Source organism: Podarcis melisellensis (assembly GCF_964234715.1).
Source record: "Podarcis melisellensis genome assembly, chromosome: 7".
Taxonomy (NCBI): domain Eukaryota; kingdom Metazoa; phylum Chordata; class Lepidosauria; order Squamata; family Lacertidae; genus Podarcis; species Podarcis melisellensis.
Genome location: NC_138539.1, coordinates 56,660,055 through 56,687,116, shown reverse-complemented (window position 1 = coordinate 56,687,116; position 27,062 = coordinate 56,660,055). Strand labels below are relative to the sequence as shown.

The following is a 27,062-nucleotide window of genomic DNA, read 5'->3' as shown; positions in this document are numbered from 1 at the left end:
GCTCCAAAATATGTATTTTTGAGGAAGAGATGAGCTGGCGATCAGTAACCTCTGTATCAATCTCATTTTAATGCTGGAGTGTGCTGTTCAGTGCTGACGTGTTTGGTGTGCGGAGACAGATAACCATTGTGGAGGAATGCTGTGCATATGTGGCTGTATGTTTTGTGCTTTGAAGATGTATGTAACCTCTATTGACTATTTTTATTTGGCTTTTAATGGTTGAGTATTTACTGAGGCTGAATTCTGTGCTCCTTTGCTAGGGAATAACAAAGCATACCTACGCGGAAGAAAATCCTGTTGAATTTATTCCCAGGCAAGTAGGATTAAGACGGCAGCCCAAATCCCATTAAATTTGGTGGTACTTACCGCTGAATTTATTTAGGATCATCTGGCAACATACCATTTTTTCTTCTGAACTTTTGTTTACTGTGCTCTTGTGATTCTCTTTCTTAAACTTGAACACCATTATTATAACCTTTCCTGCTTCCAAACCCTTGATGAGATGGAGATGTCAACTCTTGTTTTAGGGACGTACAACTATGGCTATCATATTTACAAAGAAAATATAGGCACCTAAATGTAATCCAATAAAATAAATCAACATCAATTGCTTCTCTTATGAGTGTATCTCATTTCATAATTCTCAAAACAGAAACTTTAATATATGAGAAACCACAGCATGTCACACAGATTGTACCCTGGATAATATAGCAGTGAACTGTAAGGGAAACACAGAGATCTAAACAGAGACTATGTAGTGCAACACCCTTCTCGCTTGTATTTATTTTTGATTCAGATTTGTCATGGCCAATGGCTAGTACAATAAAGTTATTTGGATTGGACTGATACAAATGTCATGGACATTTTAAAATAATTCTTGTGATGTTTTACAGCACACTCATTTAATATCCCAGTGCTAAAGATCTCATCCAGCAATATTTTTTTAAAAACAGAAAAAAGGACATACTACAACTTTTTATTTTTTTAATTTGCGTTTCCATTCCATTTAGCAAAGCCCTGTGAAACAAATTGAACAATACAATAAAGGAAACACATCAAATAGCATATTCATTCATTTTTCTCTTTCATATCTGAATATAAGTACAAACTTCTTTCCATACTGAAAATAAAAATTGAATACGCAATTTTCATACGAGAACATTGAGACAGATACAGTGAAATGTACACAGAATTAACATTTCATCTGTATCATATGGAGAATGTTATACATGCACTTCGTTAGGGACTGGGAGACCACTGACACCAGCCAAGATACTTTCAACCATGTTTTCCATCATCAGACGGCGAGCTTTTGAAGTTGCACTTCCAAGGTGAGGAGTTATAATGACATTCTTTAAATGTAATAAAGCATGATCTCTGAAGGAAGAAAGAAAATAAATCAGAAATTTAATTAAAATCTTAGTAAACTATGCCACTATTTTTACCACAAAAAGTTTGTGAAAATGAACAGATTATTAATTTAGGCTTGGTTCCTAACAAGGCAGTTGCTGGCAGAAACATTCCTACACAGAGTTCTGTTCACAGGATGCTTCTGCCAGGAGAAGGGGAAGACGTGACTGATTCCTTGTTCTCCCTGAAATGTCTCATGACCATGAAAATCTGCTCTGTACAGCATGAGGGATAGAGAGGGTGACTTCAAGGGAAATCAGTGAAAATTACCGTATTTTTTGCACCACAACACTCACTTTTTTCCTCCTAGAAAGTAAGGGGAAATGTCTGTGCGTGTTATGGAGGGAATGTCTACGGGTGGCATGCCTACGGATTTTCCTCCTCTAAAAACTATGTTTGTGTTATGGTCGGGTGCATGCTATAGAGCGAAAAATACGGTACCTCCCTTCATCTGCTGACAGAACCCTCCACTGCTCTCAGTCCTTTCTATAATTGGAAGGAAATTAACTAAAACATGCCATCACAGGCACAATCAAATCCCAGTCTTAAAATCAGTTCAGGGTCACAAAAGCAGTGGTTTTTTCTTTAAAAAAATGTTTAGAGCTACTGTCATTTTGACTCAAGAAAACCACCATTTTATAGTTCAAATTGGGGGAAATAAATACAGTAAATGGACAAAAGTACAAAGATTCACAAAATGTTTAGGGGTATGTGTCCCCCCAGAAAAAAGCACTGCAAAAAGGTATCTAAATGACAGGTATGTTCTGTGTGTCTGCTAGTCACACATCACATTTTAATCTATTTGTAAACATTTGTATCCTCTCCTTCATTTGAGGCATTCCAGATAGTGTACATAGAGATGGAACTGAATAAGAAACCTTCAGATTGTTTTCTGCATACACAAAATACAAGTAAGATTCACATCCGCATTATACAATGAAATAGTAAAAAATAGGTTGCTTGCGTCCATTAATTTGCCTGCTAACAGGTTCAAGGTTTAAGGGGTCTGAATGACTGATCTACTCTTATGCTGCCATGGCAGCCATTTGCATAGGTGCTGCAATTTCACAGTTCACTTAATTCAGGGGTCAGCAAACTTTTTCAGCAGGGGACCAGTCCACTGTCCCTCAGACCTTGTGGGGGACCAGACTATATTTTGAAGGGGAAAAAAGATGAACGAATTCCTATGCCCCACAAATAACCCAGAGATGCATTTTAAATAAAAGGACACATTCTATTCATGTAAAAAAACGCTGATTCCTGGGCCGGATTTAGAAGGTGATTGGGCCAGATCCGGCCCCTGGGCCTTAGTTTGCCTACCCATGACTTAAGGAGATTTGCACAGATGAGGTCAAAGGAGGCCTTGGAATCTGAATTCCAAGGTCCATGAGCAACTGTTATTAAACTGATTGCATAAGTATTGTCTGTGGATCATGGAGTTTAAAATTATACCACCTTGCCTATGCAAACCAGTTAACATTTCACAGCCATTACAATGTAAAGTTTGCATTAACACACCATGAGTGATACCCAACTAAGTCATATTCCAACTTAAATTTATTGAATTTAATGGATCCACCCTGATTAACACTAGATAACAACCCTATATCACATCTGCAGTAACCTGAAGAATTAACAATTGCCATGGTTTGGAGTAAACGTCTAGCTGCTTCATCTTAAATTGCCCTTAGTGATGGCGCCCTCCAAATGTTTCTTTTTTTTTTTAATGTATTAGATTTCTAACTGGCCCTTTAACATGAAGTGCCAGGGTGCGTTACAACAATGAAATATACAATTACAAAATACACATAAAAACAAACAGAAGAGTTGCAGCCATAAAGGGGGGGAAATGTAAAAAACAATTACAAACATTTTTAAATATAAAAATGTGGTTTTAAGGAGAAATTTGTACAAAAATGCTGGTGAATTTCCATGAAGATTTTTTCTTTAAATCAGCACATTTGCTGTGGAAATGTGGAGAAATGAATTTAAGATTAGAAAAATAAGAAACTTAGAAGACCAAAACTTATTCATCCATCCTTAGACAAATCAGAAATGAGTCAGAATAGATTTTGGGACATTGATTATGCCAATGATGTGGCAATCGATGGCAAACCAAATAGTTTATGGACAAACATTGGTTCTGATTTCTGCTTAAGCATTTTCATGTGAAACCATTCTTACCTTGGCAATGGCTCAGGATATGTCACATCCAAAGCTGCGGCCTTAATAACTCCATTTTTCAGTGCGTTCACCAATGCATCTTGATCAACCACTTGACCTAAATAAAAAATCGTACTGTTTTATTTGAACCAAAACATAGACTGCAATATAGACAGCAATATAGAAATGCCATCGGCTGAGATTTCTGCAGAACTATAGTGTGAGTCCAATATCTGTTCCAATCTAGCTCAGCATTTCCCAATTTGGTGCCCTCCAGGTTTGGGCTAGAACTCCCATAATCCCCTACCATGGACCATTCTATGCTGCCTGCTGGAATGGATGAGATTTGTGCTCCAAAACATTTTAAGGACACCGGGTTGGGAGAGGCTTATCTAGCTCAACAGTGCCTAAAAAGTAGGAGACTAATCTCCTGAAACAAGTTGCTGGAGATGACATGATTTCCCCCAACATTTCTCATTCTTGTGTGTTGACTCCACAAAGTAATGGAGCATCGTCAGTCTAGAGCCTCTCTCCAGGAAAATGCGGTTTACTGCCCAAACGTGATTCGGTATCCTACCTCTTGAGATGTTGATAAGAGTAGCAGTGGGTTTCATGAGCTCCAGCTCCTTTTTTCCAATCAGTTTTTGTGTTTGAGGTGTCAGGTTCACAGACAGTATGACAAAGTCAGAACGTTGGAGTAAGTCTTCCAACTTTGAGCAATAAACAGCACCAACAGCCCGTTCATCAGCCTCATTCCTGGAGGAAACAAACATTTAGCTGTAGTTAAGCATTTAACAAAAATAACATCCAGGTTGTCGTTAAACATTTTCATGAAACCACCAGGAGAGGTTGTCCTGTGTTTTAGTGTCAGCAATATACAGATGATACCTAGTTCTTTCTTTCCTTTCCCAACAAAATCCTGGACCTTTTGTCAAGGATCAGTGAAGGACTAATAATAAACTGAAACTTCTTCTTTTTTAAATGAAGATACAAACTAGGAGTGGAAGTACTAATCCAGGAACAAACTTTCAGGCTCTTCTGAATGGAACTGTACATTGTTTGGGCCTTCTCCTGGAACCAGCATTACCTGTGGATATACAGGTGACAAGAGTTGCCATACGTCTGGAATTTCCCGGACATAGCTGGGATTCAGCTACAGGAAACAGGTCCGGGAACATCCGGACATATGGCAACCCACATCGGAAGTGTAAATTTTGGTTAATTTCCTTTATAATAGCTCAAAACATCTTCTTCTTTTTTTGAGACTTGGGGGGGGGGCGGGGAGCTGGCCAAAAAAATTCCCAAAACCATCTCAACAACTTTGGGGAAAAAAAGCTGTCCGGATTTTCACTTTTTGAAAGATGGCAACCCTACCTAGAAGTGCTTTTGCCAAATTAAAGCTAGTGTACCAACTATATACATCCTTTTTGGGAGAAGGAAGGTCGCAAGACTGTCTCCGAGTCACAACCAGCATTCAGGGCTACAAAACAGAAATTTATGAGGAATGTGAAATCCATCAGAGCCGGGGGGGGCCAGGGGGGGGGTAAGTGCTATTTCTTCTTCCTCCTCCCAGCTAAGGTGTGTGTAAAAAGGCAGGAATTTGGAGGCAGGGGTGGGGAGACAGTAAAACAGCCGAGCTGCAAGTAAAAAAAGCATTTGGGAATACTTATTCCCTATGGAGGTTAGATGGGGCAGCAGTGGATTTTCTGCTTGTAGGAATCCTGTGCTATCTGCTTCCACCTACGATCACATTTTATATTTGTAAACAAACCCAGATATTACCAAAACACCTTAAGTCCCCAGTGACCTCTCCTTCCAAAAGAAATCAAACCTAAGTAAGACCAGCCCAGTGACTAGACAAGGAGATATTAGAAAGGATTGGTGAAATGAAAATGCAGCTATCCTTGGGAATTTGTACTTGTCTGAATTGTGCAATGCACAAACAATGTTAGCAAAACTGAATGTATTAGGAGAAAGTGTGAATAAAACTGAATGTATTAGTTAAACTAACATTAAAAATGCATTGTGTTAGGAAAAATTGCTTGCAAAAATGTGTACTTTAATCCAAAATGTCTTCACCTGGGAAAATTTGCATTATAATACTGATGAATTCTCATGAGGAAAATTAAAAAATAATAATTCCCCAATTGTTGCAGAGATATAGAGAACCAAATGTAAGATTGAAAAACTGAAAGAATGGAAATTGACAGATCTTTCTATTCCTACTCATGACCTTATCACTTCTCAGAGAAGTAGGCCTTGTTTAATAGGTACTCTATTAACATTCACAGTAAATGTTTAGGCAGTCCAGGGAAACTCAGTTAAAGCACAATGGATTTATACAGACAGTGACAAAATAAATGCTGAAATTATCAGGTGGGTAAAATCAGATTAAAACACCGAGATCAGGCAGAGGTTTACCTCCGGTTCCTATTATGATAAAGAATGTTCATTTCAAAAGCTCTGGCTCTCTGGGCCACTTTGTACCCAATAGCGCCCATTCCAATGATCCCCAGCGTTGCACCGTTGATTTCTTCTCCTAACCAGTCAGCCATAAAACATTTAGTGTCAGGAGAAACTGCAATCTGATGACCTAGAAATTCAGACAGACAAAGGAAAATGAGGGTTTGCAGTGTTTTAGGAGATCAGCTAACAAACATACGGTGTGATGCCCATCCCAACTTGGAAAATTGTTCTGGTTTTAAGAGCTCTGAGCTGTATTTGAACAACAACTGCTTTGATTTCTAAAATACTACATACCAGGTCCCAAATCTTCCTTGAAGGCACACACCTTTTTTGCCCAAATATACAGTTATACTCATCCGAGGAGTGATTGGTGGGGATGTTTGGGGTAGGGCCTTTTCATTGACAGAACCCCAATTATGGAAATCTCTCCCTAGGGCTGTTTATCTGTCCCCCTCCTCTTTTTGACAATTAAGACATTTTTATTATGTCATGATACCAGTGTGTTTTAATCTTGCTAGCTATTATTTTTGTTTTAAACATTTTACTTTGTCTTTCACTGCTCTCTGATTTTGCAAACTAAGACATGGACTGTTGTGAACTTGCCTGTGGGAGTTCTTAATCTGAGCTGGAACGTAGTATAAATATATAAAATTAACAGATATGAAGATATAGTTCTACCAACAGCAGGATGTCATCACATCCTTCAAAAGATACCTGTGCGAGTGGATCAAAATCAAACATCTGTGGGAGTGCAATTATCTGTGACCCACTTTCAGTATTCACCAGCTAGGCAATATATTTTATGTATATTGGAAATGATGTAGAACAGGTTTATCCATGTGTTTGCTAGTTCAACAAGGCATTCTCCAACCTATACAGACATTCTGCTGACTATATAGACATTTTACAGATAGACCTCTCTGCACATGCCTAATTCTGTTTATAGGCCTATATAATCAAGTGCTTGTAGAACATAAGAAAAAAACTTCCTCGTCCAAGAAATAGTTTGCAAAATCCAATAGACTGTAATTACAGGTCAGGTGTTTTGTAAGACCAAATATGTTTTCTAGGGTGAATTTGTTTGGAAATGTTTTTTATCAACAAACGACATTTAATAATTTCCTTTATCTGATCACTCTATGACTATTAAGCACAGAAACCTGCACACAATCAGTTGCATTCACACCATGTTTTAAAGCAAGTTAATTGGAAAGCTAAAATGTACCTTCCACAATCCTCCTGGCAGAAGCCAGCATCAAAGCCATCCCCAAGTCTGCTGTAGGATTGGAAACTGCGAATGGGGTGTTTGCTACTTTCACGCCAAAGCTGGAGATCAGTTTTAGGTCCAAGTGATCCACTCCTACTCCACAGTTTGCAATCACCTTTAAATTAGGCAAGCTTTGCAGGAGATCCCTGTCAACCACTGGTTTGTGAAACCACATAAAAATTGCTTTGATTTTATGACTAAGATCTTGCTTGTTTTCAGTAAATTCCTTCATGGTAATGAGCTTAAAATGTTTCTCCAGAAACTCCACATGGTCTTCATATACTCCATTTGGGCCTCCTATAACATTTATCAGTGTATATGGATGCTCGTTCTCTTCCATGGTCTGTATACAGTATAGAAAAAAGAATTTATATATCAAAACTCAATTTTTTAAACTAATGTGAAGACAGCGGTGTTTCTCTTCAGATTATTGTTTTTATCTAGTTCATTGTGATTATACATCCTTTATACAATAAGGGCGGGGATATCCAAGACTGCTAATTAGCATTCCAAAGCATTCAGTCCAAAATTGTGTAATCTATGCAGATTTAATTTGGGAGTAAACCCAACTGAATTTAGCAGGGCTTAATTCTGAGTAAACACGAATAAGATCAAGGTGGAAGTGCCCAACAAGGTTCAAGGCTTTCACCATTATTATTATTATTATTATTATTATTATTCCCTTCCTCCCAAGGGAGTCCAGGTAATCTATACAAGAATGGAGTGTTCTTAGTATAAATTCTGTTGAGAAACAGATTAGTGACTTACATAAAGGAGAAAAACTAAATAGCATCATGAAACATACTAGACGTTTTGTAATCTAATCCTCAAATCATCAAAAGATGACCATTTGGACCCTGCTGTAAATATTATTGCACACAATGCTTCTGAATGCTGTATTTCTCCTCCTCCGCCACTGCAGTGCACACAACTCTTTCCCCTAATTTAATAGATATCTGGATTTTAAGAAGAAATTCAACGAGCTAAATACAAAACCAACTTCATAAACAAGTGTTACAAGACGTGAGTCACTATCACCTCGTGAAATGACGTCTCCAGTTGCTATTCAGCGATAACAAATGCAAACGAAGGAACAAAAGGATTCACTTCGCCCAAGTGTATTTTTTCCGAAAAAGTGCGCCCCAATTTAAAACAAAATCTGACTATTACAACTCCTTCCCTCCCCCGGTGAGAATGGAATTGCCTACTGTCACAAAGCTTGAGCTGCAGAGACAACGTGATCCGTGCCCCCTCCCCGGAAAAAGCTCAGATAACGACACCCCCTATTAATTTGCATATACAGTACCTCTCTTATTGGCTGGAATTAAACAACACCCAAGCAAATGACAATTAGGGATGGGACATTTCTGGAGAGCCATAAGCCCCATGGAATTTAGGAACTTCCGCTTAGGGCAGGGGCTGGTTTGCTTGCTAGTTTTGTGAGAATGTTTGCCTTTAGCAAATTCCTACACAGACAAGCAGCCCCTTAGAAAATGCAAAAGGGGGGAAAGGCGTCAGTAAAAGGATAATAAAGATTTGTTGTTGTTTAGTCGTTTAGTCGTGTCCGACTCTTCGTGACTCCATAGACCAGAGCACGCCAGGCACTCCTGTCTTCAATAAAAATTAGCAACCTTGAGAGAGAGAGAGAGAGAGAGAGAGAGAGAGAGAGAGAGAGAGATGCTACCAAGTACTATGGCGCCTTCGCTTGCCTCCAAAAGAAATACAAATTACCTTGTGGAAAGAAACGTCTTTCAGCTCCTTCAGAAAAGTTGCTCTTGAATTGGTACCTGCTGATTCGGAGCAGAGCTGCGGGACGTGGAAATCACCCGGGAATAAACCCCGGAGTGTTGTGAGTCCCCAGCTAAGGAGTCGGCAAGGAAGGACTTTGTTCCCTGGGCTGGGAAACCGCGAAGCTGCAGTGGAGCCTAGTTCAGCTAGGAGGACTTGCAGGCGGAAATCTTCTGTACAGATAAAAGAGTAACTAGAGGTAATCACAGCCTTCTTGCTGTCGGTTATTTCACCCAAAGGGGGAAATATTGGCAGCCAGTAGCAATGGAAGAGAAATAAGTTTATCAGTTGAAGAAAAAGAGGTCAGAATAACAAGTATTTTACAATTTGGCATTATCTGGATACGCTGACATTTATTTACGTTTACTTCTCAAGATGCTCAGGATGGTGAACGGCAGTTCTCCCCATCTATTTTATCCTCCCATCAACCCTTTGATGTAGGTTGGGCTGAGGCTACCCAATGAGCTTGATAGGTATTGGAAATCTTAAATACAGGCTTCTCCACTCCTAGTCCAGCTACTAGCCTGCGCCAGCTCTCCCAAGTTCAGTACTTGCCTCCACACATAAACAGAACTTGCCACCTGTTCACTTTGAATGAATTGTTTGTATTTTGGGAGCCCAGTCCTTAATGAATAGTATCTGTGAGCAGTGCTGGATTTATGTATAATCTAAACAAGCTATAGCTTAGGACCCCACTCTCTTGCCCCCCCATATACTTCTTTTTAATTGTATTTCACTGTTAATATACTTCTTGTCTTTCGGTTCAACAATTACTTTGATAAAATACATATTTTGTTATGTGCAAATGGCTTTAGATGTCTATTAGGTCCATAAATTACCATATAGCATATATTCAACACACAAAAACAGTGATGGTTTGTTGTTGACAAAGGACAACTGGACATGTAAAGGGCCCCATTACCTTCAGTAGCTTAGGGCCTCATCAAACCTAAATCTGGCCCTGTCTGTGAAGGTATGCAAAGACTAAATGGGGTGTGCAAACATCAAACTGCTCCTTCTGGTTTTGAAATTGTGTGTTGAAGATGGGCATGTGAAAAAGGTTCAGGAGCAACATAGAGCAACACCAAACAATTCTTCCTACAGTTCTGAAACCACAACTGGGTCATTTGAAGACTTACTCATTTGCCCTCCACTGAAAAAATGAACATGGGACTAACCATAGTGTAACAAACTATGGAGTAACATGAGCAGAGCCCTGCTCAGTGCCTATGGGAAACAAACAGCAGAGCATGAATGTGTTGGTCTTCTCCTGTTTATGCACCCCAACCGTAATTCCATGAAAATGTCAACCTACAAACCCATTTTTTAATTTTCATATATCATTTTAAAGATAATTTCCCAAAGTTTCAGGTTCTGCCAACAGTTTTTCAAAATGCTATTTCACATGTGAGTAAAACAACCAGAAGCATGACATGCAACACAACTCAGAATATCTCTGTTTCTCTCTCTCTAAAGTTCATGGTTTCTTGGATAAGACTCATACAATAAAACAGACAATAGGTTGATTAGCCTTTATTGTATTGATAGTTTTAGTTTCTCATTGGTGAACTGGCAATAAATTTTATGTTAGGAACAAAATCACATGAGTTAAAGGCAATAAAACTTAGGTTGCTTGAGCATGTTGATGTTGGTCACAAAAACACCTACTCTTCCCTGCCCCCCAACAAATGAAAAGAAAAATCTATGTTTCAACTTTATTATTTTCTTTGGGGTTCTTAGCATTAAAAAAATGTTACCTGAAATGTGCTTTACATGCAGGGACTGAAGGCTGCCTATAGCCTATAGCAGCCATTGGTAAACCTATTCTCAACAGAGGTCACATGTTCAGTCTTTCAAATATTCCCTGTTTTGCATGGTTTGCTGCTCCCACTGGCTAGGGTAGAGAAATGAAGTGTGAACATTTCCAATTACCGTGTAGGAGGCTTAGTTAGGGTAGCATGGAACAAGCGAGTTGTGCCAAAGCCCTCACAGAAAACTTAGTTTTTGAGGGGCGATTTGACAAAATAAAAGGGCTGGAAGAACTGTCACCAAGATATTAAATTATCCAATTTATAACTTTTAAAGTCGTGGTGGTGGTACTTCATTTTAAACCTTTTAGAAGAAGTTTATTTTGAAATGGCAATCAGGCAGAGTTTCCAATTTTTTCATTGATTACCAGGTAGCAAAGCTCGGTTTGGCTACAAATTATTGTGAAAGTAGTAACTCACTTGCAAATTTCAAAGCACATTTATTATTTTTATTTCTTTGTTATAAATATTGTATATAATATTTAAAATGCAAGCATAGAAATTTTCACAACAGTTTTTCATATTAACGAGCAAGCACTGTTTGAAATTTAATTGTGTGAAATGGTAACAAAGGACATTATCTGCCATAACTATGATGAGGAGTTAACAAAATATGAAATCTCCTGTTGGCTTGTTTTGTGTCTTCAGTCCAGAACAAACACAGCTGCATGAGGCATGAGATTCAGATTGAATTTATACATCTGTCAATATGTTTCTTGCACTGGAGAAAAATGTAGAATAGTTCCATGTTGCTAAATTAGATGACAGCCCGCAAGTTTAGTCAGGAAACACTTCACTGGGCATTGGGAGACCATTAAGAGCTGCCAATACATTGCTTACTGCTTCCTTTGTTATCATAAAAATAGTTTTGTGTGTTTTAATACCAACATGTGGTGTTATGATAACATTTTTTAATTTTAGTAATGGATGATCTCTGAAAAGAAGAAGATAAAAAAGACTGGTTATGAATATAGGAAGTGGCATTCATTCAAACAAATGAAGGAAAAGTACTTAGAGCTATCCATCATTTGAAGGGTTTTAGTTATCTGACTTGGCAAGCATCCATATTCTAGCAATGTACCAAAGTCAAATGATTTGAAAATAAGCAAGTGTTCCCTTCAGTTTCAGCCCCTGTGGTTAATATTTACTCCCTCTGATTATAAAGGTGCTTTAGTAGAGTATAATAGTTAATGTGTAGTTATATATAAAGAAATCACTATAGATCTATGTAACTCATATTTCTAAACTAAAAGATTAACAGAGCAATCCTACCCACGACTTACACTCGCCGTTAGAGAGTGGGTCACCCCTGAGCCCACCTACATGTTAGAAGCTCAAAAGCATGCGAGTGTTGTAGATTACATCGGTGTTCGACCACTGTTGCATTGGTGCTGCTTAATGCATGTTTAACTGATTCAACAACATGAACTGAGGAAGTTTGGGCATTAGGTAGAAGGAGAGAGAACCTCAGGTGCTGGTAGCGTCCATGGCACCAGCACACAATTATAACTGCAGAACAGGTAATGCAAAATGAAAACACTCACATTGGAGTCAGTGGGGAGCCCCAGACGACGCAAAACCCCACCCTCTGTCTCCCATTGCGTTGCTCATTCTCACTTAACTTCTGGATATCTCCTTGTACATTAAGAACTCATGGCTGAAGTGCCTCCTCTTCTTGGACTATATGGCCCACTTTTTCACAAAATGCTCCAATCACAATGATGTCATACGTTCATGTGTGGAGTATTCTGTCAGCTATCTATGCGGTCAGACAACTGACCATAAGCCCATGTCTTTGGAAGGAAGTGGGTGTAGGTGAGCAATGTATGTTGCACTGAGAAATAGGGTTGGCTGTTTGTTATGAATGGAATAACGCTCCTCCCTTTCCTGTCTTATCTGCGTGATAAAAGGTGCATGGGATCTCAACTATAATGCACTGGCATAATGCTTGTATAACTGTGGTGCAGGGATAATCACTACAATTATAGGACTGCCTTCGAACTTCAGGGTGCCCAACTATTTTTGGTCTGGAGGAACATACGGAAATCTACAAACTCCCAGGAACAGCATAAAATTCCCATTTTATAGACAAAAAACTGGCCATGCTCAGAACTGCACGTCCAAAAATAGGCTCCACCCCAATCCCCAAATAAAACAAAGATTAAAAGCAGACTATACTCCCCTCCACAAAAAAGCAAGTAATCCTCCCAAACAAACAGTAACAAAAAAGCCAAAGACACTTTTTAAACAAATTGGGAGGGACAGGGGCCTTGGTGGGCGGCAAGGGATGTTTTAAGATGCAGTTAGGAATCCCAGCTGCAGAAGAAAGTTTCAGCACTAACTCAAACATTTACAATGGTACCTCGGGTTAAGTACTTAATTCGTTCCGGAGGTCCATTCTTAACCTGAAACTGTTCTTAACCTGAAGCACCACTTTAGCTAATGGGGCCTCCTGCTGCTGCTGCACCGCCGGAGCACGATTTCTGTTCTCATCCTGAAGCAAAATTCTTAACCCGAGGTACTATTTCTGGGTTAGCAGAGTCTGTAACCTGAAGCGTATGTAACCCGAGGTACCACTGTACTTAACACCTGCTCACACTGTCCTTCCATTGCCTCATGGCTTCAATTTGGAAAGGAAGCATGTTGTGTACTATATAGGTTCTCCTGCTACTTCCCAGAGTATACAGTGGAAGAAGGCAGAGATGTCAGTCTGAACTTTAGCACTGGTTACGCCTATGCTTCCCTGCAGTCTTTACAATGTGCTTATAGTCATTCATTTTTTAAAATAGATAAATACATAGTTGTTTACCTGGGCAGTGGTTCAGGATGAGTGACATCCATAGCGGCACTTTTAATAACACCAGTCTGAAGAGCTTCCACAAGCATATCTTGGTCTACAACTTGCCCTGTGTGGAAATCATGTTCTTATGATAACCGCTGGGTAGCGGCGCATTGCATGGTTTCATCGAATCATAGAGTTGGAAGGCACCCGAGGGTCCTCTAGTCTAATTCTCTTCAATGCAGGAATCCCAACTAAAGCATCCATGACAGACGGCCATCCAGCCTCTGTTAAAAAAGCTCCAATGAAGGAGAGACCACCACCTTCCGAGTTAAGGAGAACATAAGTACTGTACATGCTGCTGAACTGATCTCATTACACACCTCCATTCATCAAGCTGGGAGCAACAGACCATGAGCCTTGGTATAACACAATTTGTGAGCCAACACTCGTAGTTTGTTTCTCTCAAAACAAACTACGATGTTAAGCTGAGCACAGATTCACATGTTGTGATAAAGAATGCAGGGCTTCTTCAGAAAGCAACTGCTCAAAAGGGGAACACTGGGCTGTTTGAAAGCCTTTTTGCAAAGCAACTTTCAGACAGTGCTGTGCTTTGAAGTCCTAACACTCAATATTTTTCTTCAAGCAGCTCTTTATGACCTACCTCTAGAGATATTTATAAGACTAGCTGTGGGTTTCATCAGCTGCAACTCTTTTTCCCCAATCAGTTTGTACGTCCGAGGTGTCAGATTTACAACCAGCATCACAAAATCTGACTGCTGGAGCAAGTCTTCTATTGCCCCACAATAGCAGGCACCCACAGCCTGTTCTTCATCTTCTTTCCTGACAGAAAAAAAAACACCAAGGATGATCTGTTTAACAAGTGCTGGTTCTTGGGAGGGGGGGTGGAATTCACAAATGTGCAGATCCCTTGTAGAACAAGGGGTGCACCATACCACTAAGTTTAAGGCTACACAGTAGATCAGAATAATGTTCCAATCTCCCCTGTATATTATATTGATATTTATCTTTCTAGCAAAGAAATTAAGAAGGTTTAAATACTTTTTTTCAAAGCTGAAAAACCTATATATTGCAATCAAGCCACTGAGATTTAATAAAACCATCTAAATTAGCATAAAAATGAGCTGAGCTGTGTACTTTTTCCTAGCAAACTCTGACATTATTTAAACACACACCAAAAATGGCAACCGCATGTAGTAGAGCTTCTCCCTCCCTCCATCATGATGAGGTTAAGTTCTTTTAATATCCTGATTTGAAGTACAGGAGAACTACAGGTAAGTTCCACAATGAGTTACGGAAGGGAAGAAGAGAGCTTTGCCTCTGGCTCTTTTCAGCAGTCCTTGTGGTTTTTGTAGTATCTAGTTTCCTCCCTAGCAAAGCAACAGCTTCAAAAACCAGAGTGAGGATGAAACGGAACACAGCAAAAGCCAAATTCAGACATCACTCAGGATGAATATCAACCTTAAATCATGGCTCTCTTGTAGAAAAAAGTGGGAGGGTTGGAAGACTAGCAGGAAGACTTCACATATGGTCATAGGATTTGGGTGAATGCTGGAACAAGCTACTTAGCTAGTTTTCTCATTTACTAAGAATTGAAATTTTATTGTGTGAAATGGCCCTTATTTATCCTTATCTTTTTCTCACCGGATGGCTCACCTTTTCTAAGCACGATAGACTAGCCTCTCTTCATCACATTAAGCAGAAATATGGGTTGAAAAGTTCAGCTGTGTTTGTTCACGTCTGAAGACCAGCTGATCTTTCTCTATACCCATGCACAAAGATTTGGGGGTAAAACAGCTTTAGAGGTGAAGATACGTTCTATTTTGTATAGGATCAAACTGTGTATTTTTACCTTCTGTTCCTGTTATGATAAAGAATTTTCATCTCAAAAGCTCTGGCTCTCTGAGCAATTTTATACCCAATGCTTCCCATTCCAATGATACCAAGAGTTGCCCCAGTGACTTCCTCTCCTAACCAGTTATTAGAGAAATAGTCTGTGTCAGGGGAAACAGCAATCTGGCAACCTGCAAAATGACAAAATAAGGGGTGGCGGGTGGAGAAGAGGTGTTCATTAAAAACAGAATTCTAGGGGGGAAAGTGATTTTTGTAAGAAATCTGAGTTATTCAGTTGAGGCTGTAAATAGGTGATTTTTCATTATACATCAGTGTTAAATTATTTGTTTAGATTGTAACAAAAGTCATATTGCATACAAAATTTCATATACACAAACAGGTAGGATACAGGGCAACCTGACACAATACTAGGTAGAAAAGGGTTCAGGTTGAAGGCAGAGGCTCAGGCTGTACTCTTTGAACAGAAAGCTCCTACTGTATGTTGTTTCAGCAAAGAACAAAGCGAGCTTCTTTCCTGTATATCAGCAGCATTGATACCTCCCCATTGTGAGCCTCACCCATACTGCAAGGTGCTACTTTGGTTAAAGAGGCCTAGCTCTCAGCATTAATCTCTTCCTGCAACAGAACGTGGGAGACTCTGGTTGCACGTCACTTTCCATGGAGTCTTCCAAGTCAGAGGATGACAGCGCCACTTCCTCTGGCCAGGCTTATGTTGACTCCACGAGCTCACTGGGTAGCAGCACTTCTGGGTCTAGCCATACATGTCCTCTGTTTTGGAGTCCTCCGCTCCATCACCTGAATAATAATCTGACTCCTCATCCCTGACACCAGCCTCTATTTACCTCCTTCCAAAGGGAATCAAATCTGGATAAGTGCTCCGCCCTGGAACCTCTCACTGCTCGGGGAAATGAGACAAGGGTAACTGTAAAGAACCGTGTACAGTTTTGTCAGTGTTACCTTCTACGAGTCTTCGGGCAGCTGCCAGCAGCAGGGCCATGCCAATGTCTGCTGTAGTGCTGTGGACAGCATGAGGAGTGTTGGCGATTCTAACTCCAAACCCAGAGATCAGCTTCAAATCCAGGTGATCGGTACCCACTCCTGCACTTGAAATCACTTTTAAGTTAGGCAGACTTTTCAACAGCTCACTGTCGATGACTGGCTTATGCCACCACGAGTAAATAGCTTGGACTTGAGCACGATAGTATTCTTTGCTTTCGAGGAATTCCTTCATGGTGATAAGTTGAAAGTGTTTCTTCAGAAATGGCACGTGCGCTTCTAAGATTCCCAGGGTGCCACCTACTTCATTGATCAGTAAGAGAGGCAACTTGGAATCTTGCATGATCTTCGAGAGGATGGGAGACTAGTTTTCTGAAAAGCATAGAGAACAATCGAACCACGCCACAAAATACTGGATTATTTTCCTTCATTGTGATACAATATGCAAGACATACAATATACAAAGAATTGGTGGAAGACCAACATGGTCAGAAAGATGTAAACCTGTCTCTTCTGAATCTCTTAAAATCAAACTTCACAAAGCCTGATCCTTAAATTTCCAGACTTGTACGATAGCACTAATAAACTCATTCCTGTTTATTTTATTTATTTAACAAAATGTATATACCACTTGATTGCAAGAAAACCTCTGTGTGGTTGATTATCTGTGAAGCAATTATTTCAAGAGAAAAGGAAACTTCAAAAATTAACACAATACCGCTTGTGAAGCTGTGCTCATCGAAAGGATGTCTCGAAATAGTAGCATGCAAATCTCAGCACTGCTGAACTTTGAACACTGGAATTTATCAAGTTACTTTGTAAGCCATTTTGCTTGCCAAGAATGGGTATAATCCAAACTAATTTAAACATATTTAATTATCCAACAAAGTTCAATCCATGAGCATTAAAGATATGCATAATTCTCTACTAGTAAATCAACAGAGAGAACTTTGGCATATTGTTTCTTTAAAAAACCCCACTCCAAATACATTGTTTGCTAAATCTGACTCAACCACAATGCACTTCTTTATTTGATTATAACCTCAACATTGTCTTAATAATATAAAGAAATGTTTTCAAATGCAAACAACAGGTTGCATCCAGCACCACTGTTCCACTTGCACAGCAGACTTCCACTTGCACAAAACTTCCCACTCCTCTCCCCTGCGGCACCCCTAACTCAAAATCTGCTCCATAGCATTGAGGGACCCCCCAGAGCAGAGTCTGGGGACACATGAGGGGGCTGCAAGGGAGAGGTAGGGAATGTGGTGTTGCTCAAGTTGAAGTCTTCTTATATAGCATTGGGTACAATCCAATCACTTTGCTTTAGTATGTAAAAAAACCCCAACAACCACTTTTTTTGCACTCTTCTCAGTTATGCCATGAATGGATTCCACTTTTGCTTGACGCGAGACATTCAAAAGCAGGGGTAGCCAACAGTGGTCAGTAGTTCTCTTGGGAAACCAAAAATGCAAGGGGAAACAAGATGGCTACTGCAGCATATTGGGGAGTGTCATCTTCCTCATGCAAATGGCACGTGTAGGACAAGATATAACAGTGCTGTTTGGGACAGTTCACATTTTTAAGGGTACAGAAGCTGAACCTGTACATGGTATGTCCAACAGAACACCAAGCAGCCTCTTATTCAGTTACAGTTGTATTTGGTATTGCAACTCCACTGGGTATTATGTATTATTTTACTTTTGAAAGTGACTGAAGCTGCATGCACATCCCTATTTTCTATGGCTCCAGGATGCTCCCCACTGTTGGTTTTTGGAATACAGTACACATGACAGTCACAATTCGTATCTATTTTTGTAGGATTGGGAGGTTGGTTTGGATTACACCTTTGGGTCTCCACCAAGCCTGTAGTTTTGTATCTATAAGATGGGGCATGTAGTAGAAGAAACTGCTGGATTGTTCAAACCAGTTTCTTTGTTAAGCTGATGACCTAGCTGGCCCTCTTAAGCACCCTCCTTCTGCATGGTGGAAGTTTGTCATGTTGCCAGAGACAACTGGGTGTGGATACTCTTCCTAATGGGGAAGCAAGATGTGCTGGAATGTGAGCCCCTCCTTCTTATACTCAAGTTTTATATATGTGTAACTAAAACCTTATATCCTAAAGACACCGGTCTCCACTGGGTAAACAAATGGCACCTGTGAAATCTCTCACGTGACAGAGATGTTTTCAACACTATCCTAAAGCTACTTGAAGAATCCGAGTGCTTTCCCTCAAACCAGTTTCCATTTGATTTGAAAATGTAGGCTGCAGTGAATATCTGTTTGTACAAATAAAGGGCTGGAAGAATCAGAAAGCCAGCTGTTGTGCTCGAAAGCCTTGGAGCAACATTTATTAGTTCTTTTACTTAAGAATATAATTACAGAAAATAGTTACAGTATGGGAGGCCATAAATGAAAACTACGTGGCATGAGTTTTGATTTTCATTCTCCATTGTTACTTAGCGGTTAATGTCCTTTTGCTGACCAGCCATTGATTATTAATGTTCTCCATCAAACTATTGGGGGATCACTTCACTAGGAATGGGGAGGTCATTGAGAACAGCCTGTATATTTTCCAGTGCTTCTTCTGTCATCATAAGCAGAGCTTGCACAGTTGCAGTTCCAATGTGAGGAGTTATAATAACATTCTTCAGTTGCAATAATGGGTGATCCCTGCAAAGAAGCCATAACAGAAAAATCAGAAGTCATCTGGCACAGGCAGATCAAAGTAACTATATTGCTATATGACTGCACTGAAAAAGACTCCAAATGGGGGGAAATGGTAAGTTAGCTTCCACTGAGTTGTCTTCTATACACTGTGTAGGACACAATCATTAAGTGTGATCTACTAAATCATTATAGGAGTTAGCCCTATGAAGGTCTGCTTTTGAGTGACTGGCACTGTGTATCAAATTTCTCATCACCCATAAACTTGTTTGTATGGCAGTACTGTTAGATAGAAAGCTTAGAACGATGCAGCCTATGTTATAGGCTTAGAACAAGAACTCCCCCTTACAATTCTGCAAAATTTTTGCATTTCAAATGCACGGTATAGGTTTGAGTGAAAATTAATTAAAGCAGCAAAACAAATTTTGCCGTCTACTATACAATCTGAAGGTTGTTTTGTTTCAAAGTGTTAGATGGCAAAGGAAATGCATTTGGGACCTCGGGACAAGGGACAGATTGCTATCTCAGCCCTGAATGCAAGTGCTATTGTGTTGTTGCACTACAGAGCTTGGAATGGGTTATATTTAATACCTCTACCATCATGATTTCTTGTGTTACTTTAGTTTGTTTAAATCCCAATACTCTGAGACTCTGGTCAGTCAGAAGAAATGGCAAAATGACTTCAGAAGAAGGCATATTTATGACTATCCATGCACACAGGTTTCTGAACACATCAAGCATTAAGGAGGCGGCAACAGAGGCAAACCATGATCATCTATGCCTTAATGTTGAAGTTTTGGACCAATGAATAATAATTATTCCATGTCAGGACTAAAACAACAACAGCAAAGGTGTGTTTCTTTTTTGGTAATATTTTACCTTGGCAATGGTTCAGGGTGAGTCACATCTAAAGCTGCAGCCTTAATAACTCCATTTTTGAGCGCTTCTACCAAGGCATCTTGATCAACTACTGCACCTGATGCGGACAGAAAGTCATAAAGTAGTTCATGATAAAGACTGAAAGCTGGTTTCTTGCATTGTTCACTTGAAAAGCACAACCTTGTGTCCAGGGGAGTTAATGCCTAGGTAAGTGTGCTTAGGATTGCAGCCAAAGAACACATTTTAAGGTGCTAAGGGACTCTCCACATTATCTCCCCAAACACGTTTTGATTGACCCAAAATAGTAAAAAGGCTTATGAATCCAGTCCTTAATCCATTTCCTTTGCAGCAAACCTGTTAAAGTTCACCAATAAAGCCACTTCATGTGATATTGCTCTTCCATCCTTCCTTCCTTCTACATCTGGATTAGGGTGTAATGAAACCCACAGCTGTGCTAAATCCAATGTACCCAATGTATGTTTCTTTACCACTGAATTTTCCCCTTCTTTTTCTTGTATACCATACTCCTGATCCCACTCCCAATACTACTGGTTTCAAAATAATCCATATTGATTCTTGACACTGAAAATTGGTTGCTGGCCTCACCGTTTGTTAGTGCTGGTGAAATGTATCAGCTTTCACACAAAAGAATACAGAGAAAAGGATAGAATATATGCAAAAATAGGTATTTGAAGAATGTACATAGCTGAAGTTTACATTTAGGTAGTCACACATCCCCTACCTCTGCAGATGTTGATGAGAGTAGCCGTGGGTTTCATCAGCTGCAGCTCTCTTTTCCCAATGAGCTTGTGTGTCTCAGGTGTCAGATTCACAACCAGCATCACAAAGTCAGACTCTTGGAGCAAGTCTTCTATGTTTCTGCAATAAGTGGCACCAACTGCCTGTTCTTCTTCCTCTTTCCTGGAAGGAAATAAACATGACAATTGTCACTTATACAGTGGTACCTCAGATTAAGTACTTAATTCATTCTGGAGGTCCATACTTAACCTGAAACTGTTCTTAACCTGAAGCACCACTTTAGCTAACGGGGCCTCCCGCTGCTGTTGCGCCGCCGGAGCACGATTTCAGTTCTCATCCTGAAGCAAAGTTCTTAACCTGAAGCACTATTTCTGGGTTAGCGGAGTCTGTAACTTGAAGCGTATGTAACCTGAAGCGTATGTAACCTGAGGTACCATTGTATTAGTAACTCTCGTCCCTGGAGCTGCCCGGGAGGAACAAATACTTGACAGGGGCTGGGAGCTCATTGTGGATTCTTTCCTATGGGTAGCTAAATTTTAGGTCAAAAGGCAACATTTAAAGTCCACTGCATCCCTCCCTATTCAATGCAGCATCCGTGTGAACATCAGTTTTTGCTCCTTGCATGGTGCTACACGCTTGCCTTTCAAGGCAGCCCAAGGGCATTGCTAAAGGATGCTGGCTGATCATGAGAATCTGAAAACTTGAGGAACATGGGAGCCTGCATGTGTTTCTGGCTAGCAGTGGTTTTCTTAAAAAATGATTACTATCCTTTGAAAATATCTTCTAGTCTTCAAGTGCACCTCCTTGTGTGCCCTGCTTTAGGTGTTGATTGCCAATACTGGAGATAAGCAGAATTACCCTTATTTTGTATGTGTCGCGCTGTGCATGCTGCAAAAAGAGATTCAAGACAAAAATCTAATAAACCCTGATTTATATATTAATTCTGAACAGGCAGGTGTGGGTGTGGGTGTGTGGTCGTTTTATCATATTGTAAGTCTGAAAATCACCATGTCTTTAAAAATCACTTGCTTTCCACTTCAGTGTTCAAATATTAACAAGAAGAATCACCATACATGTAGGTTTACCATACGTCCAGAAATTCCCAGACATGTCCTCTTTTTAGATAAGATAAGATGATAAGATAAGATAAGATAAATTTATTGTCATTGTCCGTATATACACAGTATACACAACAACGAAAATCAAACACCCAAAGACCGGGTTCACATACACATTTGCACGTATCTCCAACACTCTCATCCTATTCAGACATAATCTATAAAATGGGGTCCTACATGCCCATTCGGGGGTTTGTGTGTGTGTGATTTTACATTTTAAAGCAAATGTCCTGGATTTTGGTAAAGGTTCTTTTGTGTGGGGGTGGCTCTGGCAACCTGGGCTCTGGTGTGGCCAGCTCAGGCTCAACAGTGGCAGAGGGGCTGTTGGGTGATTGCCCTAAGGAAGCCCAACAACTTTTTGTGCCCAGACTTCTACCTCTTGAAATATGGCAACCCCACCATACAGCGACTTTTTCACCTTAATGGTAGAGATGAAAATAGTCTCAAGTGATGGAGGAATTGTTTTTGTCTCTCTCAGCCCCTTAGCCTCCATGACTACACACAGACTGACACTGTAACATGGTGCAGAGATTGGTAGTTTCGAGCAACTGCTTCCAACAGACATAGAAACCTAGATTACCAATACACTGCAAGTTAAATAACTAAGGCTGAGGTCCTGTACATGTCTACTCAGGAGTAAGCCCCACTGAGATCCATGAGACTTACTCCCATGTTAATTTTGCATGGGCTGCACTGTACAACACCTTCATCAAAGATATACCTACGGTTCCTGTTGTGATAAAGGATGTTCATGTCAAAAGCTTTTGCTCTCTTGGCTACTTTATACCCAATGCTGCCCATCCCAATGATACCAAGAGTGGCCCGGGTAACTTCTACTCCCAGCCAGTCAACCGCAAAATGTGTGGTATCTGGAGATGTTGCAATATGACAACCTAAAAAACAAAAGCAGAAGCCATGCAGCAGCGAATGAGAAAGAGTGTTAGTACTTACAACAGCTTTATTTCAGAAATTAGAAAACGCACCTGCACCATTTACAATAGTTACTGAAAATCAGAAGACAGCTCTAAATGGGAGTCCCTGTAAGGCATATTTCTACTTAGAATTTGTATAATAAACAGCACATAAAAATATAGGTGGGAATAAATTTAAGGAAGAAGGTAGCAGAATCCATCACTGTTAAATCTAGTTAAGGGATCCTGTATGGAAGGATTAGAGAAACATCTGCTCAAGAGTTTGAAGAGCTTCAACCCATCAAGGTTTAAAATGTGGAGCTAAATGGATACTGGCTCTGACTCAATTTCAGTTACAAACTAGAAGCAAGCCAAAATTTGGAGTACAGTACTCCATAATTTTCAGTTTAAAAGTTAATTTCTACTTGGTACCTGAATAGCTGGGAAAGGGAGCAAATACCTGTATTATTATTTATCACTATATCATGGGCATTATCATATAACTATTGATCAGCTGATCTAAGGACTGATTGATGCTGGGAGTGGTAAACTCAAAATCTTAACATATTAGTGCAAGTTATGTCCCACAAAATCTGAAATGTGTCCACAGCAACTTACACAAACTGCAAAAGAAAATGACTTTACCTTCCACTAGTCTTCTTGCAGATGCCAGCATTAAGGCCATGCCTATGTCTGCTGTGGAGTCAGAAACAGCATGTGGGGTGTTGGTGACTTTTACTCCAAAGCTCGAAATCAGTTTCAAGTCCAAATGATTCACTCCTACCCCTGAGTTCGCTACCACCTTTAGGCTGGGCAAGCTTTCAAGAAGTTCCCGGTCAATGAGAGGTCTGCACTCAAATACAAAAATGGACTTGATCTTTTCACGAAGTTCGTCCTTGTTTCTGTGAAACTCTCTCAGGGTGATGAGATTGAAGTGTTTCTTAAGGAACTCCACATGGCTCTCCAGCACACCAAATGCACCTCCTATGTCACAGATCAAAACACCAGGCAGTTCTTTTTCTCCCATACCCTGAAAAAAAGGGATGATGAGAAATGTTAAACAGGAAACAGGAAAACTAGGCTTTCATAAAGCCACCGGGAAATATCCAAGGATGTAAACTGGAGTCTCAGTATTCTGCATTATTATTTATTAACAGTTAGATAGTCTCTGACAATAATTACATTTTGCTGGGTGCTCAAAACATCTATTTCTAAAAGCGTTCCCAGGAGGATGAGCTGACTCACAGGCAGTATCGGATTTCTCTTTAGAGATCTGATTTGTTTCTATTTCCTTTGTTTTAATTTTGTTGTATACTACTATGGCATTTTGTGGTGTTTAGGCATTTATAAAGATTTTATACATAAGAAAAAGAATATACCCAGGAGGATTTAATGTACAACAGGATTTAATTGCAACAGATGATGACTTTCTACATGCCTATTTTCTTGCCCAGTTGTGGCAATAAGACACTACAATGTAATGATAAAGCTATATTCAACATGTAAGATGCAGAGGAAATGCTTAGTTGCTGGAGCGGAATGGGATCCTCTCTAAAAATGTCTGAGAATGCTTCATGCTGATCAAATTAGCCTTTTATCAGTTATGATTCTGACTGTGTCAGCTTCTGTACAAAGACATGAACTGCAGCCAGTTATAGGACAAAAAAAACTTCACAAGATTTAGCTGCTTATCTTTTAATAGAAACACCAACATCAACTATTTTTGTTCATCCTAAGAGAAGGACAGCATACATTACTTTGGATGATTTATTAGGAAAAATACCTAGTAAATTGTTTCCTATACAGTATTTAAATATTGCTTAAATATTAAGGCAGTAACCTTGTGGTCTTGAAAATAATAACTACAATATGCATATAAAAGAAACAATGAATATGAAAAACTACAAAATGTAATATAATCGAACATAAAACAATAAAATCCTAAAGCCCTCAAAACATAGCAGCACATTAAAAAAAACTTCTTAAAGAGTCAAGGAACCCTTCAATCTTCAGCCTCCCTCTTGGCAAGGCACAACTTGGGTCACAATATACAACTCTCACCCCACTAAAACATACAGATCACACCCAAATTCTGCCCTATATGTATGCTTCAACCCACATAAGAAGGACCCCATTAGTTACTGCCTTCTATGATATGCTTACTAACTTCTGTCTGATATGAATAATACATTTAAGTGAAAAGGCATCATGTAACACTATGGACCCTTCCATATAATTATCAGCTGTGGTGTGTGAAGCAATGTGTTCAAATGGAAGGCTGTGGGCAGTGCTATTTTTCTAGAAAAAGAGGTGCCACAACTCACCATGAAGACTTCCCTCGTTCTCTTAGAATAGCAATGGAGCCCACCTGAGAGGTGGCGGAACAGCTGTCTTGCAGCACTGGAACAGTTTACATCTCTCTGTCCCCATATTTCACCACAGATTTTGTCAGCAGGGACTTTTGCCAAAAGGCCACTTTCATTGGCAGCAACCCCATTCTGTTCCCAGGATGCAATTAAATATAGGTGGCTATAAATTGGTCCAGGGGCTACTAATGGCCGCCTAGTACAAGTACCCTCAGCTGATTCCTGCTAAGGAATAAACACTCTCTTTTTCAGCAAGCTAGAGATAAGAATAGTAATTCCCTCACTCAAAGCCTTAACATGCAATATAGCCACATGGGTTTATATACATTATGTGATTAGCATAAATAATCACAATAAATATATATTATGTGATTAGCATAAAAAATCACAATAAGCACTTTAATCATCAACAGGAATATGTCTACAAGGCAATGTGCTTCCTCCTGGTACTAACCTTGGCCTGGTAAGCTGCTCCCCCAGTGCTGTTTTGCTCAGTTCTGTAGCTTTGCACACAGGTAATGTTTGTCTTTGCCCACTGAGACCAATGCGTGCTGGGGACTTTCACCCAGGCGGCAGCCAGCTCAACAGACTGTGCCAAGCAGAAGGCTTTAACTCTGAGCATAATCCTACATTAAATGCAGTGTTTTGGGAACACCTGTCCAAGAAACAACAATTTAAATCTAAGCTAGTGTTGTGAAAATTTAGCTGATACTAAAGCAAACATTTCTGAATTAAAAAAAAGTAACAGTGCAATTATATTCTAAAAACCCTTTGTGGAGACAGCAAAATAAATCACTCAAAATAAATGATGTTTAAAACTTTTAACAAAGATTACACCAAGATTAACAACAGTTTCTGCTGTAACTAACTTACCAGTTTTAGTAGGGGAATGGATTAAACAATGTCTGTATTTCTTGATTCCTACAGCACACACTGCGTTTAGCACCGAGTACAGTCAGTTCTTTAACTTTGCTTTTAAGGCCCCTTAGCTGGCTTGGTTCTGCCTGAATGTGAGCTATACACACAGCACATATGTTTCTTAGTACGTACACATTTCTAACAAGGATGTATCCCAGTCTTACACTTGGTTTCCAGACATTTATTAACAGCATTTACAAGCTTCTCAATTAAAAATAAATGCTCAATGTATTATCCGTTAGGAGCCAAGGAAAAATTCATTACAGTATCAAACCTGGATAAAATACGCTATGTTTATTTTGCCCTGTCTACAGAGCATAAATATGGCAGGAGCAAGCCATTATCAGCCCATGTTTTCATAGTTTACACATGGTGCTAAAATAAATGCATATTTTGTAAAAAAAACAATATGTATTACAGCTGTCTAGGAGAAATATACTTCCAAAAGGATCACGTGGTCTGAAGCTGGCAAGAGTCTTAATTGCAAGTCTCTGCCCGCAGGAGGGGGCAATGGCAAGTACTGCGGCCAGACCCGAGCAATCAATCCTAGCTCTCGATTCGCTTTTCCTTACGGGTTGGAAGAAACCATCAAAACCAAGAACTCCGCTAGACAAGCTTTCGGCGAGCAACCTTTCCCAAACGGTTGACGTCATCCCAAGGTCTATGGTAGCCGCCTACTCGGGCTTCATAGCTGTCAGAACCACTCTCTTCTACGCAACCGGTACCCGTTTTACCAGAACGGTCCCCCCTTACCTCTTTTTCTTTTTGCAATGGACTCGTCCCCATCGCTCAGGCGTCGATTGAAGAGCAGCCGTTCCACTTCCGTCGCGAAATGAACCTCTCCGGAAGTGGCGAAACAAAAGGCGGGCAAACGGCTTCATTTGCCCTCGCG

The 27,062-nt window shown here is 39.8% G+C and overlaps 3 protein-coding genes across 8 annotated transcripts; all 3 read right to left on the bottom strand.

Annotated features, from left to right (window-relative positions):
• Window positions 1-967: 967 nt before the first annotated feature.
• On the bottom strand, window positions 968-9,257 carry LOC309374510 (putative 2-ketogluconate reductase). Of its 4 annotated transcripts, none has more exons than XM_081919482.1 (6): window positions 9,038-9,257; window positions 7,265-7,649; window positions 5,995-6,166; window positions 4,151-4,329; window positions 3,595-3,691; window positions 968-1,377 (listed from the first exon to the last, which is right to left on the bottom strand). In XM_081919482.1, exons 2-6 carry the CDS (start codon window positions 7,644-7,646, stop codon window positions 1,224-1,226), a joined length of 984 nt encoding a protein of 327 aa, XP_081775608.1. In that variant the 5' UTR covers window positions 7,647-7,649; window positions 9,038-9,257; the 3' UTR covers window positions 968-1,223. The 4 variants fall into 4 exon arrangements, with proteins under 4 accessions (XP_081775608.1, XP_081775607.1, XP_081775605.1 ...); XM_081919481.1 differs by lacking the exon at window positions 9,038-9,257 and adding an exon at window positions 8,515-8,596; XM_081919479.1 differs by lacking the exon at window positions 9,038-9,257 and adding an exon at window positions 8,345-8,567.
• A 2,069-nt stretch (window positions 9,258-11,326) lies between these two features.
• Window positions 11,327-18,743, bottom strand: LOC309374509 (putative 2-ketogluconate reductase). Its single transcript, XM_081919478.1, has 5 exons — window positions 16,514-18,743; window positions 15,555-15,726; window positions 14,346-14,524; window positions 13,712-13,808; window positions 11,327-11,836 (listed from the first exon to the last, which is right to left on the bottom strand). Exons 1-5 carry the CDS (start codon window positions 16,893-16,895, stop codon window positions 11,680-11,682), a joined length of 987 nt encoding a protein of 328 aa, XP_081775604.1. The 5' UTR covers window positions 16,896-18,743; the 3' UTR covers window positions 11,327-11,679.
• A 132-nt stretch (window positions 18,744-18,875) lies between these two features.
• LOC309374506 (putative 2-ketogluconate reductase) lies at window positions 18,876-26,971 on the bottom strand. 3 transcript variants are annotated; one of them, XM_081919473.1, is made up of 7 exons: window positions 26,126-26,434; window positions 25,707-25,907; window positions 23,532-23,916; window positions 22,697-22,868; window positions 20,841-21,019; window positions 20,099-20,195; window positions 18,876-19,225 (listed from the first exon to the last, which is right to left on the bottom strand). In XM_081919473.1, exons 2-7 carry the CDS (start codon window positions 25,872-25,874, stop codon window positions 19,069-19,071), a joined length of 1,158 nt encoding a protein of 385 aa, XP_081775599.1. In that variant the 5' UTR covers window positions 25,875-25,907; window positions 26,126-26,434; the 3' UTR covers window positions 18,876-19,068. The 3 variants fall into 3 exon arrangements, with proteins under 3 accessions (XP_081775599.1, XP_081775600.1, XP_081775601.1); XM_081919474.1 differs by lacking the exons at window positions 25,707-25,907; window positions 26,126-26,434 and adding an exon at window positions 26,924-26,971; XM_081919475.1 differs by lacking the exon at window positions 25,707-25,907 and having other exon boundaries at window positions 26,126-26,432.
• Window positions 26,972-27,062: the final 91 nt, after the last annotated feature.

Bases quoted from the DNA above. Each gene is read 5' to 3' on its own strand.
- LOC309374509 (XM_081919478.1), bottom strand. From the start codon at position 16,895: ATGCAAGATTCCAAGTTGCCTCTCTTACTGATCAATGAAGTAGGTGGC. The intron at 14,525-15,554 runs GTAAAAATACAC...TTTTTCTGTCAG, and splicing joins TATCATAACAGGAACAGAAG to GAAAGAAGATGAAGAACAGG. The intron at 11,837-13,711 runs GTAAACAACTAT...TCTTCTTTTCAG, and splicing joins CATCCTGAACCACTGCCCAG to AGATCATCCATTACTAAAAT.
- LOC309374510 (XM_081919482.1), bottom strand. From the start codon at position 7,646: ATGGAAGAGAACGAGCATCCATATACACTGATAAATGTTATAGGAGGC. The intron at 4,330-5,994 runs GTAAACCTCTGC...TGTTTCCTCCAG, and splicing joins TATCATAATAGGAACCGGAG to GAATGAGGCTGATGAACGGG. The intron at 1,378-3,594 runs GTAAGAATGGTT...TTCTTCCTTCAG, and splicing joins TATCCTGAGCCATTGCCAAG to AGATCATGCTTTATTACATT.
- LOC309374506 (XM_081919473.1), bottom strand. From the start codon at position 25,874: ATGCTCAGAGTTAAAGCCTTCTGCTTGGCACAGTCTGTTGAGCTGGCT. The intron at 21,020-22,696 runs GTATATCTTTGA...ATTTCCTTCCAG, and splicing joins TATCACAACAGGAACCGTAG to GAAAGAGGAAGAAGAACAGG. The intron at 19,226-20,098 runs GTAAAATATTAC...GCTTCTTTGCAG, and splicing joins CACCCTGAACCATTGCCAAG to GGATCACCCATTATTGCAAC.